The sequence below is a fragment of the Kogia breviceps genome, chromosome 15 (genome assembly GCF_026419965.1).
Source record: "Kogia breviceps isolate mKogBre1 chromosome 15, mKogBre1 haplotype 1, whole genome shotgun sequence".
NCBI classification, from domain to species: domain Eukaryota; kingdom Metazoa; phylum Chordata; class Mammalia; order Artiodactyla; family Physeteridae; genus Kogia; species Kogia breviceps.
This window is the reverse complement of record NC_081324.1, coordinates 59,660,584-59,676,927: the sequence shown is the minus strand read 5'-3', so window position 1 is coordinate 59,676,927 and position 16,344 is coordinate 59,660,584. Positions and strand designations below refer to the sequence as shown.

The 16,344-nt window shown below is 45.0% G+C and overlaps 1 protein-coding gene across 4 annotated transcripts in view; it reads right to left on the bottom strand.

Moving 5' to 3' along the window:
* The window catches only part of PTPRM (protein tyrosine phosphatase receptor type M), a 760,161-nt gene that overhangs the window by 51,446 nt on the left and 692,371 nt on the right, over positions 1-16,344 (bottom strand). For all 4 annotated transcript variants that reach the window (XM_059041256.2, XM_059041252.2, XM_059041253.2 and 1 more), the window contains one exon: positions 7,796-7,893. In XM_059041256.2, the coding sequence (XP_058897239.1) occupies positions 7,796-7,893 (98 nt within the window). The remainder of the gene's footprint in view (positions 1-7,795; positions 7,894-16,344) is intronic.

The window sequence follows — 16,344 nt, the reverse complement described above, 5'->3', positions numbered from 1 at the left end:
TGGGTATCACCCCTGCCACAGCCCGAGCCCACCACGTCCCTCACCGAGTCTTGCTCTAGCCTACTCTGTCTCCATGCCCTTCTGTAACCCTTCTAAACCTTTCTCTAATGGCCACTAGAACTGTCTCTCAACAACATTAATTAGGACATAGGATGCACCAGCTTCATGCCTTCCGTACACCACACGAGCACACCCTCCACTCCCTGCTCCTCCTTTGCCCTCCTAGAAAGGCATTTCAGACCCTTACCGGACAAGACCTCAACAGCCTCCAGCCTCCAGGTTCACGGTACCTCCTCATCAGGGCTCCAGCCACCTGCGTCACACCACTCGCTCCTTCCCGATCTTTCATTTACTCCCCTTTCTCTGTGTTTTCCCTCAAGTGGTTTCTGTCTCATTCCTGCCATTTAAAATCTCTCCTCCCACTTAAGTCCAGCTCCTCACCACCTCCTCCATGCAGTCCTCTGAGATTCCCTTAGGCAGACTCAGTCCCTTCACTAGGGTGGGTCACCGTCACTCTGACTTACGTGTGTTATAGCTGATGGTTTGAATGTTTGCTAATACCATAGTTTATGTTCTTCCAGGACAAGTGAATTATAAATACCTTTGTATTTCTTAGTGCCTTGGATACAGTAAGTGTATCATTAAATGTTGCATACATTGTGCGGAAAAGGGATCAGACAGCCCACTTTTGGGTTAGTTTGTGAACAAGACAAATCAGGCTCCTGGATTGATTTTCTAAGTTTTTACAGAGGGGACCTGAGATCGTTGGGCCGAGAAAACCTCCAAGGTTCACAGGGCCGCTACGGAGTCTTCTGTACTGGAAGATCTGGCTTCGTGGAGGGAGGGGCTTGCAGGGGGCCCCTCTCCTGCTGCTGATGGCTCAGGACCAGTTAGGGCCTCATTTCTTGGGTGATGTGCTGGAGGAGGTGACGTGAAACGTGGCAGGGCCTGGGTGGGAATCGTCACAGGCCACGGGGCAGACTTGCTCTTTTTTCCTAGTTTTGTATTAAAGTTATGGAGAGAAGCAAGGCTTGAATCAGCTACATTAATATGACCGCTGAAATGGCTGATGGTAGATCAAAATGGAGAGGAATACTTATTGAATGAGTATAAATTCATCAAAGGTTAACGCTATAATTACCCAGGTCACAAAATGTCAATCTTAAATATTTAATTCATTAAAAAAAGATTGATGAAAGGCAATCGTGAGAGTTCAAGACAGAAAAATTTCAGCAATGTCTTCAAAAAGAACTTGTCTCTTCCCTTTCATGTACAAATTGGAACAACTTAAGAAATTTTGTAAAAAATATTTTGTCCCGTTAGGCATTACCTATGTTATTTTTACTATTAAACCATATTTCCCCATGTTATAAAGGGGAAAATCTTGCTTCTCTCTTGCTTCTTCCATTGACTCTGGATCTGGTGGCTTTTGTAGAAAAGCAAATGTTCTTTGTTGTATGTGACAGGTGCACTTGAAATCTTAATATACCTTCCTTGCATGTGAATTTGACAGCTAATTCTGACGAACAGTGTTCATTTTTAACTTTTTTCTTTTGTTAACCTTTTAGTGATAAACGTTGTGAAAGGAATTATAGGTCAACCTCTTTCGGTAAATGACAACCTTTAGAGAAACCTCTTTTGGCATCCCTTACATTGATGGGGGTTAACATCTCTGGTCTCTTACTTCTCTTAGCTCCAAAAGCCTTTATCACCTGTTATCAGAACTATTCAGAGCAGCTCAACAATAATTTTCCTACATGACTCTGAGACCTCATTTGGCTTTTTAATAAACAGTCACATTCTAATGAGGCCTTCATAAAACTGACTAAATATGTTTAGAAATCATTAGCTTAAATTACCAGTGGAAAAAAGTCTCCTTTGGGAGCCCCCCGATTTGGTTCTAAGACTTTTGGCAGATGAATTAGTACAACGCAACGGAGTCCTGAGGCTCCGCATAAACGGTGGCAATGGGAGTGCCTGGGAAACAGGCGATGGATAAAGAGCTCGGCGTCCCTCGGGTGGGTTCATTAAAGAGGGAAAACAATCACAGCACATCCGGAGCAATTTACATGCCAGGTGTGCAGCTGTCGCCAGGTGCCAGGGAAACTGACAAGGGTCCCTTCCCACAACACACGGGCTGAGAGGGACGCACGGGGGTGATCAGGAAGTCTTAGATAATGACGGGTCCTGGCAGATGTACCGAGACCCCGCTGGAGGGAAGTGCAGTGTTTGAGTCTTCTGCACAGGTGCTGCGACAGGGAAGGCCTCCCAGCGGCTCTAACACCAGCAATTACAACGGGCCTAATGCGGAGCGCTGCAGGGCAGATATCTGGGTAAAGCTGCCCGGCTCTGACTTAATGAATCAAGTCTGTGTAAACAAACAGCGTTCCCGGGCTCATGCCTGATTCATGAAGGACACACTGCGTGCACTCAACGTGGTAAGTAGCTAGTTGCTCCCCTTAAAACCATGTCATTTTCATTTCTTCAGTGGTTTGTTGCTGCTGTTTCCAAGCATGGAAAATGGAAACGTCATCTCTCAACAAATGTGCAGGATGAACAATGGGAAACAGCCTGGAATAAGATTCGACATTTTCCCGGAGGGCATGTGACCTTTTGTCAACACCCCCAAATCACACCAGACATTTCAAGGACAGATGCCATTAAGTGCATTACTAATTGAAGACAGGTTGGTCCAAGAGTCTGATGGTAACAGGGGAGGACTCTCCAGAGCTTGCCACGCACGTCCCCACAAACGGGATAAGGATTTGCAAGGATTTTTTTTTTAATAGGCTTACCAGACCTAAAATTACTGAATTTCTGTGAGCCTGTGGGCTTCCATTTATGGCTGAACTTGAACCCCGACTCCCCTCTTCTGCTGCACACTGTTAGCTGAAGTGTCCACGGTTATTTGTCAGAAGGAATAGTTTCCATCAAAAATATCAACAGTGACCACCCTTTATGGGATGTGTCCAAGTGCTTGATGGAAGGAACAGAGACCACTACTGCCTGGCCTTTTAATTTGCTATTATTCCAAGGCAGGTAACTCGGAATGAAACTTGCATTCCAGCAAAAAGTGCCATGCCTAACAGACAGTGGGCTTTGGTGTTTGAAGCTTTTTTCCTATAGTAATTTTATAGCACAATCTTCCTTTGACCTGTTAGCCAAAGACCATGCTGTCCTGATTTTTCCTTAAAGGAAGAGGGTTTATCATATGAAAACAGCTCACCTCTAGTTGAGACAGGCTGGGACCTGGGACCTGGGACCCTTTGTTGCAGTGCTTGCACCTGGACACACATCTCTTCAAGCAACAAACTACAAAGAAACTATAAGGGACTAAAAATAACTGCGTGCGTGCCCAGTTGGGGCAAATTCTGGACAAAAGATACAAAAAGACCAAAAACACTCAACTGCCACTTCTGAAGAGCCAGGAGCAAAAACAGGGCACATGCCCCCTGCACACACCACCACCAAAGGGATGGGCAAATCCCCCAAGACACACACACACCCCCCACCCCCACCCGACCCCTGGACACACCCCTAACAGCACCCCATATAAGGAACCAGCTCGCCCCTCCTTGGGGGGCAAGCATGGGAACCTGTTACTTGTTTTCGCTTCCTCCTGCTGCAACACGGGCCCCAATAAAGCCTGGCCTGAATTTCTCGTCGCCCAATAAAGCCTGGCCTGAATTTCTCGTCGGGCCTCTTATCAATTTCTATTGATTAAGGAGGCCAAGAACCCTGGTTGGTGACACAGTCACTGAGTCCTGAGAAAGCACACTCTGGAATTTCAAATAAGCAAAAAATACACGTGTGCCTTCATTTTAAAAAAATCCAGTAGTAGTTGTTATTTTTAATAATTATCTACTTTTCAAAATAATTTATCTTGGGATTATTTTAAGTGAGCTCCGATGCAAATATGTAAAATCTGGTAAATAACTTTCAAGGAATACAGTTATTGGGAAAGCAAAGCAGTGCGAAGCAGTCTCCAGATCTCTCTTGCTCTTTATCATACGAGGCAGTCAACAAGTATTTGTGAGATGAGTGAAGATTCAGGATGGATCATACATTTCAGGGGAAGACACAGATAAAATATTTAGCTTAGCTGTTTCACAGTTAACCTAGCAGATGCTAAGTACTCTCTAACACCGAGAGGGAAGAATTCGCATTCATTCACTTTGTTGGGCATTTCCTGAGGGCCAGGAGGGAGAGACCAAAAATTTGTAAGGCTGTCTCCTCCCTGAAAGGAGCTTGCTTTCTGGTGCAGTTGAATTTTTTTTTTTTTTTTTCTCCAGTGGTCATTACTGCTTTCATAGCAAAATACTGATTTGGAGTGAAAAAAGGTAATTTATAGATACCACTGTAAGTCTTAGCTTTGCTGGAGAAAATGTAAGGGTTACATTAATATCTATGTTTACGTAGTCCTCAGAATGGGGTGGGAACTTCTCTAACCACCTGACATGTAGAAACTCATTTAATCTTTACAAGATCCCTATGAAGCAGGTGCTATGACATCTCCACCGCCCACATGAGGGGTTGGTGGTGGGGAGCTCAGCAACGCCCCCTCCCCGCTTCCTGCCAGCCCCCCTGCTCTCACCGTCTCCCAGGAGACAGGGAATTGAGAGACGAAAAGGGTTTTACACTGTCAGTATGTAAACTAGTGCTTTGTAAGCTTTTCTACTTTACATAATGGGCCCATAGCTTCTCACCACTTGCCCTGTCATTTTACTAATATCCTTTATTCTACAGAAGATTTTACATTTTAATAGTCAATTTTCCCCATCCTTTTCTTAACGTGTTGAGCTTTTGGTATATTTGAAACACTCTTAAAACAAAGGCCATAAATATTTTCCCCCACATTTCCTTCTAAAAGTTTTAAAGTGTTTACAACTTTTGGTCTTTATTCAGTATTCATTTTTGGGCTTTTTTTTAGTCCACATGAATAACCAAATGTCCCAGTTCAATTGATGGAAAAGCTCATTCTTTTCCCACGAATTACACATTTTCCCACAAATGCCTACATCAACATCTGGGCTCTCTTTTTTGATCTGTTGGTGTATTTATTTCTTCCTAATTTGTGGTCTCTATAATTTTCCCTTTTGCTATGTCCTTTTCTGGTTTTGATATCAAGGTTATACTAGCCTCTTAAAATAAAATGGGGCAGTAGTCTTTCTTTTTCTCTTCTCAGAATAATTTTTATAAGATTTGAATTACCCATTCCTTGACTATTTAGCAGAATATACCTATAATACATTTGGGACCAGTGCTTTTCCATGGGTCACTTTTTAACTATAATTCACTTTTTCAATAATGATTGTCTCTTCAGAATTTGTTTCTTTTTGAGTCAGTTTTGGAAAATCATATTTGTCAAGAAAATTACCTACTTTATCTAAATTTTCAAATTTATTGTTACTCATGTTATCTGTTATGATTAAAAAAATATATCCTGTTCCCAATATTTGTTACTTTTGATTTCCTTTCTTCTGATTGCCAGATATTTGTCAATTTCACTAGTCTTGCCACAAAACCTTTTTGATTATGGTGATTTTTATTATTGTTTCTTTGATTTTTATTTAATAACTTTCCACTGCTATTATTACTTTCTTGTTTCTTTCTTTAGTTGTACTCTGTTCCTCATTTATCTTCTTGAATTAGACGCTCAGTCTTCTAATAACAACATTTAAGAATATATATATACAGTTTTGGGTACCATTTTCTTTGCATCCAACACATTTACTAAATGATGCTTCATGATTCACAGTTCTATGTATTTTCTGAATAATATTAGGGTGTTTCGCTTTGACCAGTGAATTAGTGGAAGTGCTTTCTCACCCAGAGCCTAAGTGAAGACCCACTTGCTTCTGTGTTATTTCTGGCGCCGGGCTGGCTTCCCTCCCTGACTCCCCCCAGCAACCTCTCCCTTTGCCCTTTCTCTGAGCATCTATCATTTGTGGTCTAGGCTTTATGTGGCCATCTCAGTTCAAATTCTTAGCATCGCACATGTTCAAGGTGTTACCTCCTGTTCTTGGTGGGCTTCAAAACTCAAGATCCAAGCTCGTGAGACCGAAGCCCTCCCAGCCTCTCACTAAGACCTATGCGCACCATCGCGCCTGTCCTCCAGCGGGCAGCTGCCGGGCCCACCCTTGCTGTGGTCTCTCGTCCTCACTTTCTGGTCTCTAGTAGTTTACTTTCTTGAGAGCTAAGCTAAACACTTTTAACATATATGTTTACTTATACATTTATATTTAATATTAAATACATTAAAACACATTTACATTTTATCTAGAATTTCTAGATGTTTGTAGGAGGAGGATCTTCAGGTTATTGACTTGCCATTTTTGCTAGTATTGTAAGTACCTCCCACTTCTTTTTTTTTTTTTTTTCCTCCCACTTCTTAATGTCTCTCTTCTTCCTGGTTTGTGCTTCCTGATACCTTCTGAAAATCCATTTTTTTAAACAGATTTATTGAAGAAGTATAATTGATGTACAAAAAACCTCATGTGCACAATTTGATGGGTTTTGACACATGCAGATATTCTGGGTACCATCACTACAACCAAGGTCATAGACAATATCCACCACCTCCTGTGGTTTCCTGTGTGCCTTTGTTCTTGGCGCATGCCCGTGTGTGTGTGTGTGTGTGTGTGTGTGTGTGTGTGTGTGTGTGTGTATTAAGAGCACCTATAGTGAGGTTTACCCTCTTAACAACAAGTACGTGGTGCCTATTGTTGACTACAAGTACACTTTGTACAGCGGATCTCTAGAACTTGTTCATCTGGCATAACTGAAACCTTATACCCACTGAACATCAACCCCCCACCTCTCCCTCCCTGCAATCCTTGGCAACCACTCTTGTACTTTCTGCTTCTAATAATTCGACTATTCTCCATCATTCCAATGAGTGGAATTGCACAGTCTCTGTCCTTCTGTGACTGGCTTATTTCACCTGGTGTGATGTCCTCCAGGTGCATCTGTGTTGTAAATGGCAGGATTTCCTTCCTTTTTAAGGCCGACAGCTAATCTTAAGAAACAACCCCTTTATGGTTTCTGCCCCGATATCAATTCAAGGCTAATCTCTAGGTTGAGGGTAGATCTCACAATGTCAACCTCTCTAAGAAGAATGGGTCCTCCAGCAGAACCACAGAATTGGGCCCACTATTCAACAAAGCAGTTGCACCCTGTGTATCTTCTCGTTTTAAAATTTCTCTTTGGAAAGAATCCTGTCGCATGCCACAACCGAGATCTTAATTACTTAAGAAATTCCTGGTTAAATAAAAATAGCTCCTCCGTAGTCAATACAGATGAAGTAACCCAAGACCTTGGGGTGGTGGGGAGGGCGGAGGCGGAGTGTGGTCTCCACTTTACAGGTCAGGAAAGGGAGGAAAGGAAAATCTAAGCAAGAGGAGATGCTGGATTTCTAAGCCCAGGATTGACTCCAGTCCTGCTGGCTGTTCTCAGAGTGGATTTCCCTGAGGTGGGGCATGCAGTCCTGTCTCCTGGGGGCTCCCATTGTGTTCTGACACCCAACAACCAGCACGCATGCTTTGCCATGTTTTTGTGTTGTTGTGCACTCAATATAGCCGGATAACAACTGCTTTTAAATCTTGAGTGCCTTTTCTGTCTGTTGCTATCACAACAAATGAAAGCAATTCAGGTTATGTTTACTGATAATTTATAAGCAAGTGCAAGCAAGCGAGAGGAGGCACCGTGGTAGTTGATGTTTTTGGAAGGACACACACTGCTTCCAGAGCTGGCTAAGCAAGGAACAAATGACCAGGAGGCGGAGAGGACCACTTACCCTCCCCACTTCCACCAGGTTGGTCACCATGATGATGCTTGCTGTGTTTTCATGCCACACCATCCTCCAGAAGTCATAGATGGTCTCTTGCATTGGTCCTGCAGCAAAACACAGCAGAGACTTTTGTTTTCTTTGTGAGTTTGCAACTGGAAAATTTCTGGGGCTTGCAAAGAAATCTATGGACGGCCACAGGAAGTCCCCTTACTTTTCTACGTGGACAGAGCTCTCCTTCTAGTGTTGACGCGAGAGGGTATCCTTCCTAAAACGACACCCTTAGAAATACTGAATTTTTCACTCATGGTTGAATTTTATCATGTCATCCAGTGTATCTGCATTTGAGCTCTTTTGCCCTTCTTAAACGACTGCCGGGAAAGAAAGTTATTTCTTCATCATTTAGCTATTTATCTCCATAATACTCAAGAGTGAAATTTTAAAAAAGTAACGGGTACCATTACTCTTCCTGCTAACGACTGGCAGATATCCTGGGAAACGGTATATAGAATGAAATGAGCATCTATAGGAAAAATGGCCTTTTCTTCTTTCTAATATTTTTCTTATCCTGTGCCATCTGTCAAATTAATCCTTTTTAAAATTTTCGCCTGACTCCTTCAAGCGAGAGAGGAGTTGGATTCAAGCAGTTGTACTTCCTGTCACTGAACGTTACCGGGATCTGCTGCCCCAGCTTTTGGGATCTTAATATTAAAAAGCTCTTTTTATGGACTGGGAAAAAAAGAGGGAAAATATGGGTTACAAAATGCCAGTGCTATAGATATTGTATAGGTACGGAAAGCTGGAACTTAAACTTTCTTTTAATGCAGATTTTTTAAAAACCCAAACTCGACTTTATGCCCATGCATGTTTGAGGGTCTACATGTAACAGCATAAATCTTTATACGACCAGCAGACATGTGAGGACAGGAGAGGAAGACAACTCCAAAGGCATGGAGAATCACGTTACACGGGGACTCAGACGAGCATTTAGGGATGGGTCGGGACAGCTGTGCTGCTGTATCTGGACACTGCAGATCACTGGGTCTGGAGCTCAAACATGTGAATTTGAGATCTGCCTCTGGCTCTGAACTGACTGTGTGACTTGGGGCAAGTTACTTGGGCCACTGAGACCTTTAGTGTCTGCATCTCTCTTTATCTACAAACTGATTTCAAGAACACGTCTCAGGGTTATTTTAAGGATTTGTGGAATGAACGCACACTTACACATTTTACACACAGCCAAGCGTCAGAACAAAACAAGGTGCATTTACCTTAAAATATTATAAGGAATGGAGGGAGATAAGTTGCAGGTATATTTAAAGCAATCTGGGCTATAAGTAGATAAATAAATATATATATATATATATATATATATATATTATATATATATATATTTTTTTTTTTTTTTTTTTTGGTACGCGGGACTCTCACTGTTGTGGCCTCTCCCGTCGTGGAGCACAGGCTCTGGACGTGCAGGCTCAGCGGCCATGGCTCATGGGCCCAGCCGATCCGCGGCATGTGGGATCCTCCCGGACCGGGGCACAAACCCGCGTCCCCTGCATCGGCAGGCAGACTCTCCACCACTGCGCCACCAGGGAAGCCCAAGTTGATCAATTTTTAAGCCAGGTGATGGTTACATGAAGATTCATTATACAATTCTGTCTACTTTTGTACATATTTGAAATTTTCTATAAGTTTTTCTTTTAAGAGATACATTATCGAGTGTAGAATTTAATGAGTAAAAACAGAAAGCTTTCTCCATAAATTATTTTGCAGACATCAGTAGGTTAAGCCATAGGTTAGGAAGAACTTGTAGCCTTCATTTGCCTTATAAAATGAACATTAAGGAATTTAACTCAAACCTTCTAAAGCCCAAGGTAATAAAAGAGTTGAAACTGCAAAAACAAAGACCGAAACAAAAAAAAACAAGGTGCATTTTAAGATATTTATTAATGGTCACTCATTGGCTGAGCAATGGGGGCACAGCCGGGGGCGCCTTCAGTCATTTCCCCTTCCTCTTGACCAATTACCAGTTGGTTCCTGTGTACTTTTTCTTCTTCTTCCTCACTGTCAAGCCTCATTCCCTCCTCTCTGGAATGCAAACATCTATCGTTCCTCCTGCTGCCATGGCTACACTCTTCCCCTCCCCATGAGAACCCCTCAACTCCTGAGCCTCTGTGTCGAGTCTCCTTATGGGACTTTGCACACTGCCCACCATGAAGCTGCGCCTGCCATTTGGCCCTGTCCCTTGGCATGTGCGTGCCATTCTCCTGATGCATAGGCTGAAGATTTCAGTGACTTCAGTCAAGGTTACGGGGGCACAAGTAAACATCGGATTCCATCAGTCACTATGCTTCTAGCTTTCGGGGAGAGAGGTGCCTCCATTGTGTACTTAACAGCTTGTTACTTACTCACAAGGAAAAAATACCCTGAATCCATCTTAGTGCAAACAGCCTTCCCAATGTGACCCTGAAACACAGGGCTGACACTTTCTGCTTCCTTCACTAGATGCACAGGCCTGTGCCACCTACTCTGAAACTTCTAGTAAGAGTTCTGATGACGAGGGCTACCGTGGATGAATCAGATGTCCCAGCATGGCAGACGGGCGAGTGCCTTCAGGGAGAAAGCCCCCTCTCCCCTCTATGCCCAACAGAGACATTCCCAGCTGGGGGCAAGTTCCCAGGTGCAACTCACTCGCCCTTTCTTGGCTTCAGACCCTGTTGTGGTGACTTGTCTCAAGTTCCGGGGGGGTGGGGGCGGGTGGGGAATGTGGCTGTTGCGGTTTACTGCTCTTTCCTTAGTGCCTGTGGGATACCCAGCACATAGCAGCTCAATGAATAAATGAATGAATGAATAAGTCTGTATGCATCAGGATAAACCATATTATTTACTATTATACTGTTATATTAAATATAAAGATATTAAGTAATGTTAATAGATAATATATGTATGAGTCTGTTTCTTGACATATTTCAGAGATTATGTGTAGAAGCTTGAAAGCACATTGCCTTTACTGCTTCCCGATTCATAGAAAGGGGGGCATCTTTCGCAGGAGCCTCTTCAGAATGAGCGGATGGTCACCCAGTCCACAGAGCACCGCTGGGCAGTGCTGCAGGAGCTGGTCCCAACCACTAAGCAGCTGGTTCCTCTGAGTCCCCCTGCCCCGAGGCTTTGCCTCCAATCTTAACTCAACCCATGATCCGGAGCCAGAGTGCGATCCTGGCTTCCACTAACTGTTCTCCGTCGAAGGCAGTGGTTCTCAACTCTGGCTGCATATTACAATTACTGTGGAGCTTCTAAACAACTCTGATGTCCTAACCCAAGAGACTCTGCATTTATTGGCCGGGGCCAGGGGTTGGGTCTCCTGGGGAAGGACCACAGATCTTCAGCATCAGGGCGTTCAGCTCCACCTCCGACCTGTCACGTGGTCTCCTATGGAGGTGGAACTGTGGAACAACCAAGATTTGTAGGTTTTGAATCTACTGAATAGTCTAAGCCATATACAAGCTCTTTGAATCAAGAAATCCCAATTCTTTCTGATTTAGAAGGCACTTCCCTTGTAAAATATTATCTGGGAACATGGCTGTGCCATTTTACCAAGGAGCAAAGCGGTAGTTAAGGTGACACAGGTTTTTTAATGTTTACTTAACTACGTTTGGGTTATCTTTAAAATACAGGGCATTTATAAGAATTAGAGGCTCACTTGGGTGATGACAATGATGACTAAATCATCATTTAGTCTTGATGATTTTCTTACCTATTGACCTGGACTAAAAAAAAAAAAAAGATCAAGAGAGAAGAATGTGTTAGGTGAGGGTCTTTTTAGTGCTAAAATTAGGACAGGTATCCAGAAGAACTAAAACAGTTTGGTGCTAAGATCTGAAAATGAATTTGAACACAAAGATTATTCTAAGTTGATCTGAGAAAGAAAAAAATTGGTGCTGGAAAAGGGCCCCCAGCCTCCTTCTCCCACCTCCCCGTGCAGTTTTGCCCTGTTCTTCTTTGTTCCTTGTCCCTTGTCTCTTGCCTCCTTTCTGGGTGGCACCACGTGCTGTTGGATGTGAGCGTGGTCCCCTCCTGCACAGCACTCAGCTCCCCCCACACCTGGGGCAATTCAATGATGAAACTGCTCAGGGTGGGCACTTGGCTGACGAGTCAAGATATTTTCATGAATGTTCATTCAAATCTTGTTTTTTTTTTTTTTGGAGGGGGAAACACGGAAGAAGGCAAGAACCCAAAGGTAAGGTTTTTAATGCAAAATTTGTCAATCCTGTTTTCCTTTTCCCTTCAACATATTTCAAATTATTTCCTGAGACCCGAACACATTATGATTCAGAGATACACGTCTCCAAACAAAATCAAAAAGTACACCGGAGGCTGGGGTGGGGTGACCTCACTGACACCATGTGGTTATAGCAGCTCCTGGTGGCGTCGGATGACTGTGGCCATTGTGAGCCAACACCGAGTCTCCTGATGCGTGCCTGGTACACAGGGCGCTTACTCTCAGTCCCACACAGTCGCTGGGCTGAAACTGGGGAAGGACCACCTGAGGAGGACCACCTGGGGGGGCTAGGGATGTATTCTTAGTCTTTGATGTCTGTCTCCCAAAAGCTGGAAAACACCCTCAGCGTGGGGAGAAAAAATCCATGGAGAGGTCACTGGCGATTGCTCTCAGGGTAGACAAACAGCTAAACTCCTAAGACAAGGAAACAGCAGGCAAAGGATGCTGTGAACCCCGCTCCCTCTGGCATGAATGGCTGCAATGACAGCCCCAGAAGGTATCTGGTTTCTGCCGTCGCTGGCTCGGTGCGAGCCCCACGATCACTGTGGCCATGGATTTACAGATGCTGGCACACTAGGCGGGAAGGCTATTCTCAGCAGCTGTCCCCAGGGGACCGAAGCGTTGAAAAGGTAAGGTCCTGAAATTTCAATAGCATCAGTCCAGTACCACATCCCACCTCTCTCTGCTGAGCAGGAGACGTGCGGACGGGTGTTCTTGCACCACCCGGCCCTGAAGGAGCAGCGGCAAAAAAGGGCAGAGAGAACTAGAGCAGAATGAAAGCAATGAAAAGCCATGAAAAGTGTCAGGGAAAGACATTCAAGGGTGGCTCTATTGTGTAAGACCAGTTCTCTAGTTCATGGGCAGTAGGAGATATTAAAAATCATAATTTCAAACCTTGACAGGGACTCCTGCCCCTCCTTTTCACATTCTCATTTCTATATAGTATGTCTTCTGCGTTAGCGCCACAGGAAGTCAAGGTCCTTGGAGCTCACGGTGGCGTATGAGAGTTTTTGGAAGGGAAGAAAGGGTATAAATACGAATTGGTATTCCACTGTAAACGGGATAATACCTAACTTCTTTTGAGCTCTTACTACTTCCCAGGTCTCCTTTGAGTGTTTTACATGTATGATGTCATTAATTTAAAAATCACAACCTTATCTGATAGGTGCTACTCTTCCCCCATTTTACTGAAAGGAGACTGAGGCAGAGAGAGGTCAGCAAAGCTGTCCACGGGGGGAGGTCTAACCCCACCGGTCACCCTGCCACCAGGTGAGCATCCAAGGAACTGGGAAGGGCCCTACCTGTCAGGTGCGTGTGTACAAGTCATCAGGATCCCGACAAGAGTAGAAGAGAAGGAAAGCCATGCCAACTACCCCCAAACCACCTTTTTAAACGCCTTTTTATATGAGATCAATCTCCCTCCTTTAAGCCTCCCATGGTCCCACTGCTATAGAATAAAGGCCAAGTTCATGGGCACATCCTCTCCTCCCAAGGCCCCTTTCTCCGCAGCCTCAACCTCCCCTGCATCCGAGCATTTCCAGAACCCAGCACATCCTGGCTTACTCCCTCCGTTTTCACCGCCCCCCCCCAAGCCACGTGCCCCCTGAATGACCAGCGTAGCCTCACCCTCAGTGAGGGTTCTCCCCAGTCTGTTCTCCCCATCTCAGCCACAGCTTGCCTCTGCAAAACGTTACTTTCCTGCTTAAAAATCTTCCAAGGGGTTTCCACTGAGTAAAACCCAGATTCCTTAATTAGGCAAATGTGGCCCCACACAGCCTGTGCCTGGACCGGGTCTCCAGTCTCGGCTTTTGCTGTCGGAGGTGCCACGCCCCTGGGATCCCTGAGACGATCCCCTGCCAGGACCCCTCCGAGCTTGCTTCATTCATTCTTATCCCCTTCCTGGCCCCTGGTGGGAATCTGAGTGTGTGACCCGTATCCACGGGTGAGCACTTAGCCTGCTCTGTGCCAGGCACCCTGGGAGGGATGGTGAGGGATGCAAAAGTGGTAACAGAAATACAGCCCCTGCTTTCAAGAGGCTTGTGGCTGTATAAGGTGGAGATAAGGCAAGAACACACCACACTCGCATATAAAGTGCAGTAAGGTCGGCGTCCTGGGACTCTTGAACTTCAACTGAGATGTGCACACCTCTGCAGACACAAGGAGATTTTCCAAGGGGGACATGGGTAGTTTCTAAAGTAGTAATTTCTAGACACTTAGCGGCTTTATGGACTCTGTCCAAACTGATCTCCCTGAGGAGTTCCAGGAACAGTGGTCTTTCTCAAACTTGACAAAGCCCTCACTCATCTTAAATATTACTATGGGGCACTGCCCCGGTGAAAAGACCTGCAGGTGTGAAACCAAGGGACGGACTGAAATACTGACCCTGGAAACTCACAGTGCATCCTGTCTTCCCTTATGAAACATACTTATATAAAGGGAAAAATTTGGTGTTAAAAATGGGATGTTTTGGTTCATCCTGAGATGCTCTGAATTCTGAACATCCAAAGTGGTAGAGGCTGGTAACACTTATTCTTTTAACTGGAACTGGGCTGTTCTGTAAGACAGCCAAGTTTTCCTGGATGCAAACCATGGATGAAAGTTTCATGTGTTTCCTTTCAGATTCGGTGTGCTTTAATCTGTAAGGTGGTTAAACTCTATTTATCTCACATCATAAAATATTTATTCCCATTATATCAATCCTCATTTTATCTTAGAAAATAATTAAATATCGCCTATCTCCTATTAACAAATAAACATATATAAACCTATGATGAAAACTTTAGATAGCAACTTAAAATGTTCAAAGGGGGTACATAATTTTTTCAAACTTCTTTTGGGCATTCACAAGGGAAACCACTTGCAGACCACTGTCAGCCAGTGATGTATGTCTACAGTAGTCAACGTCAGGAAGAGATTGCACTTCTTCCTGCAGTGGTGGAGTGCAGAGTGGATGTGACTTTGGCGGGAGGAATGAGGGGGGCAGGTCCTCTGGGTGAAACATCCAGTAGGGGAGACTTAGTGCCACCTGAGTGGGGAAGGGACACATGGGAGCCATCTTGAGATAACACGCAAAATTTTTACAGGAATTGTGGGTTCAGACTTTATGAGTAGTAGAAGAAGACATTAAAAACACGATTAGGGAGCAATCTTTTTTTTTTTAATTTATTTTTTATTTTTTTATTTTTTGGTGCTAGGCGGGCCTCTCACTGCTGTGGCCTCTCCCGTTGTGGAGCACAGGCTCCGGACGAGCAGGCTCAGCGGCCATGGCTCACGGGCCCAGCTGCTCCGTGGCATGTGGGATCTTCCCGGACCGGGGCACGAACCTGTGTCCCCTGCATCGGCAGGCGGACTCTCAACCACTGAGCCACCAGGGAAGCCCAGGAGCAATCTTTTAGATTGAAAGCCTACCTTCTAGGAAGAAGGCAGAGGAAGAAGTGTTTGGTTGTCTGAGAGGAGGTGGGCTCGGCCCGATGTGTGACGAGGTAGCCACAGCCGGATGGAAGGAAGGAAGGAACAGAGGGAGGGAGGGAGGAAGGAAGGAAGGGGGCCTGGAGGAGGTGGGCCCAGTGGGCTAGAAAGCTGAGCCCAGGTATCAAAAGGTCAAGTCCAGAGGGAGCCCCTGAGCTTCCCGCAGGTGCAGACAGACATCAGTGTCCAGAGTGGAGGGATCTACTCTATTTATTGAACAAAAACTCCTGAGAAACAGGACAATGTTGAACATGAACAGTAAAGAAGTGTAAACAAAGAGATAATGCTCCATACCAATTAATGAGAGGGAAAGTTATAACATACTCTAGATATACTAAAAAATATTAATATATTCTGAGGATGGCTCCCTGGCATCCACAAGGCCAGTGGAAACCAGCAGTGGAGATATCCAGGCACTGATGCCTGGAACCCCAGGGCCCGCGAGCAGCGTGTGGCTCCGGGTGGTGATTCCGGGGCAGGAAGGTCACACAGGGCTGGGCAGGAGGACAGGCCCCTGCTGGCCTCACAGCGCCGCTGACAGGCTCCCTGGTGCAGAACTGGGGCTCAGGTGGGCTTCAGGCCTGGGCTGGGCTGGCTCAGGAGCCGGTGGGTCATGGATGCATCGGCTGACCTTTGAATAAGACTGGGGTCGAGAGGGCTGCCCTTGGAGGACAGTGTTGGATGCAACCGAGCAGGATTTTAGCGCAGTGCCATTGCTTTGTCAGCAAAGGAGCTGAGGGCTCTGGGCTGGAAAGTAAGGGGACCTGGGAAGCAGGCTGAGCAGGATGGTGGACAATTAAATGAGGCA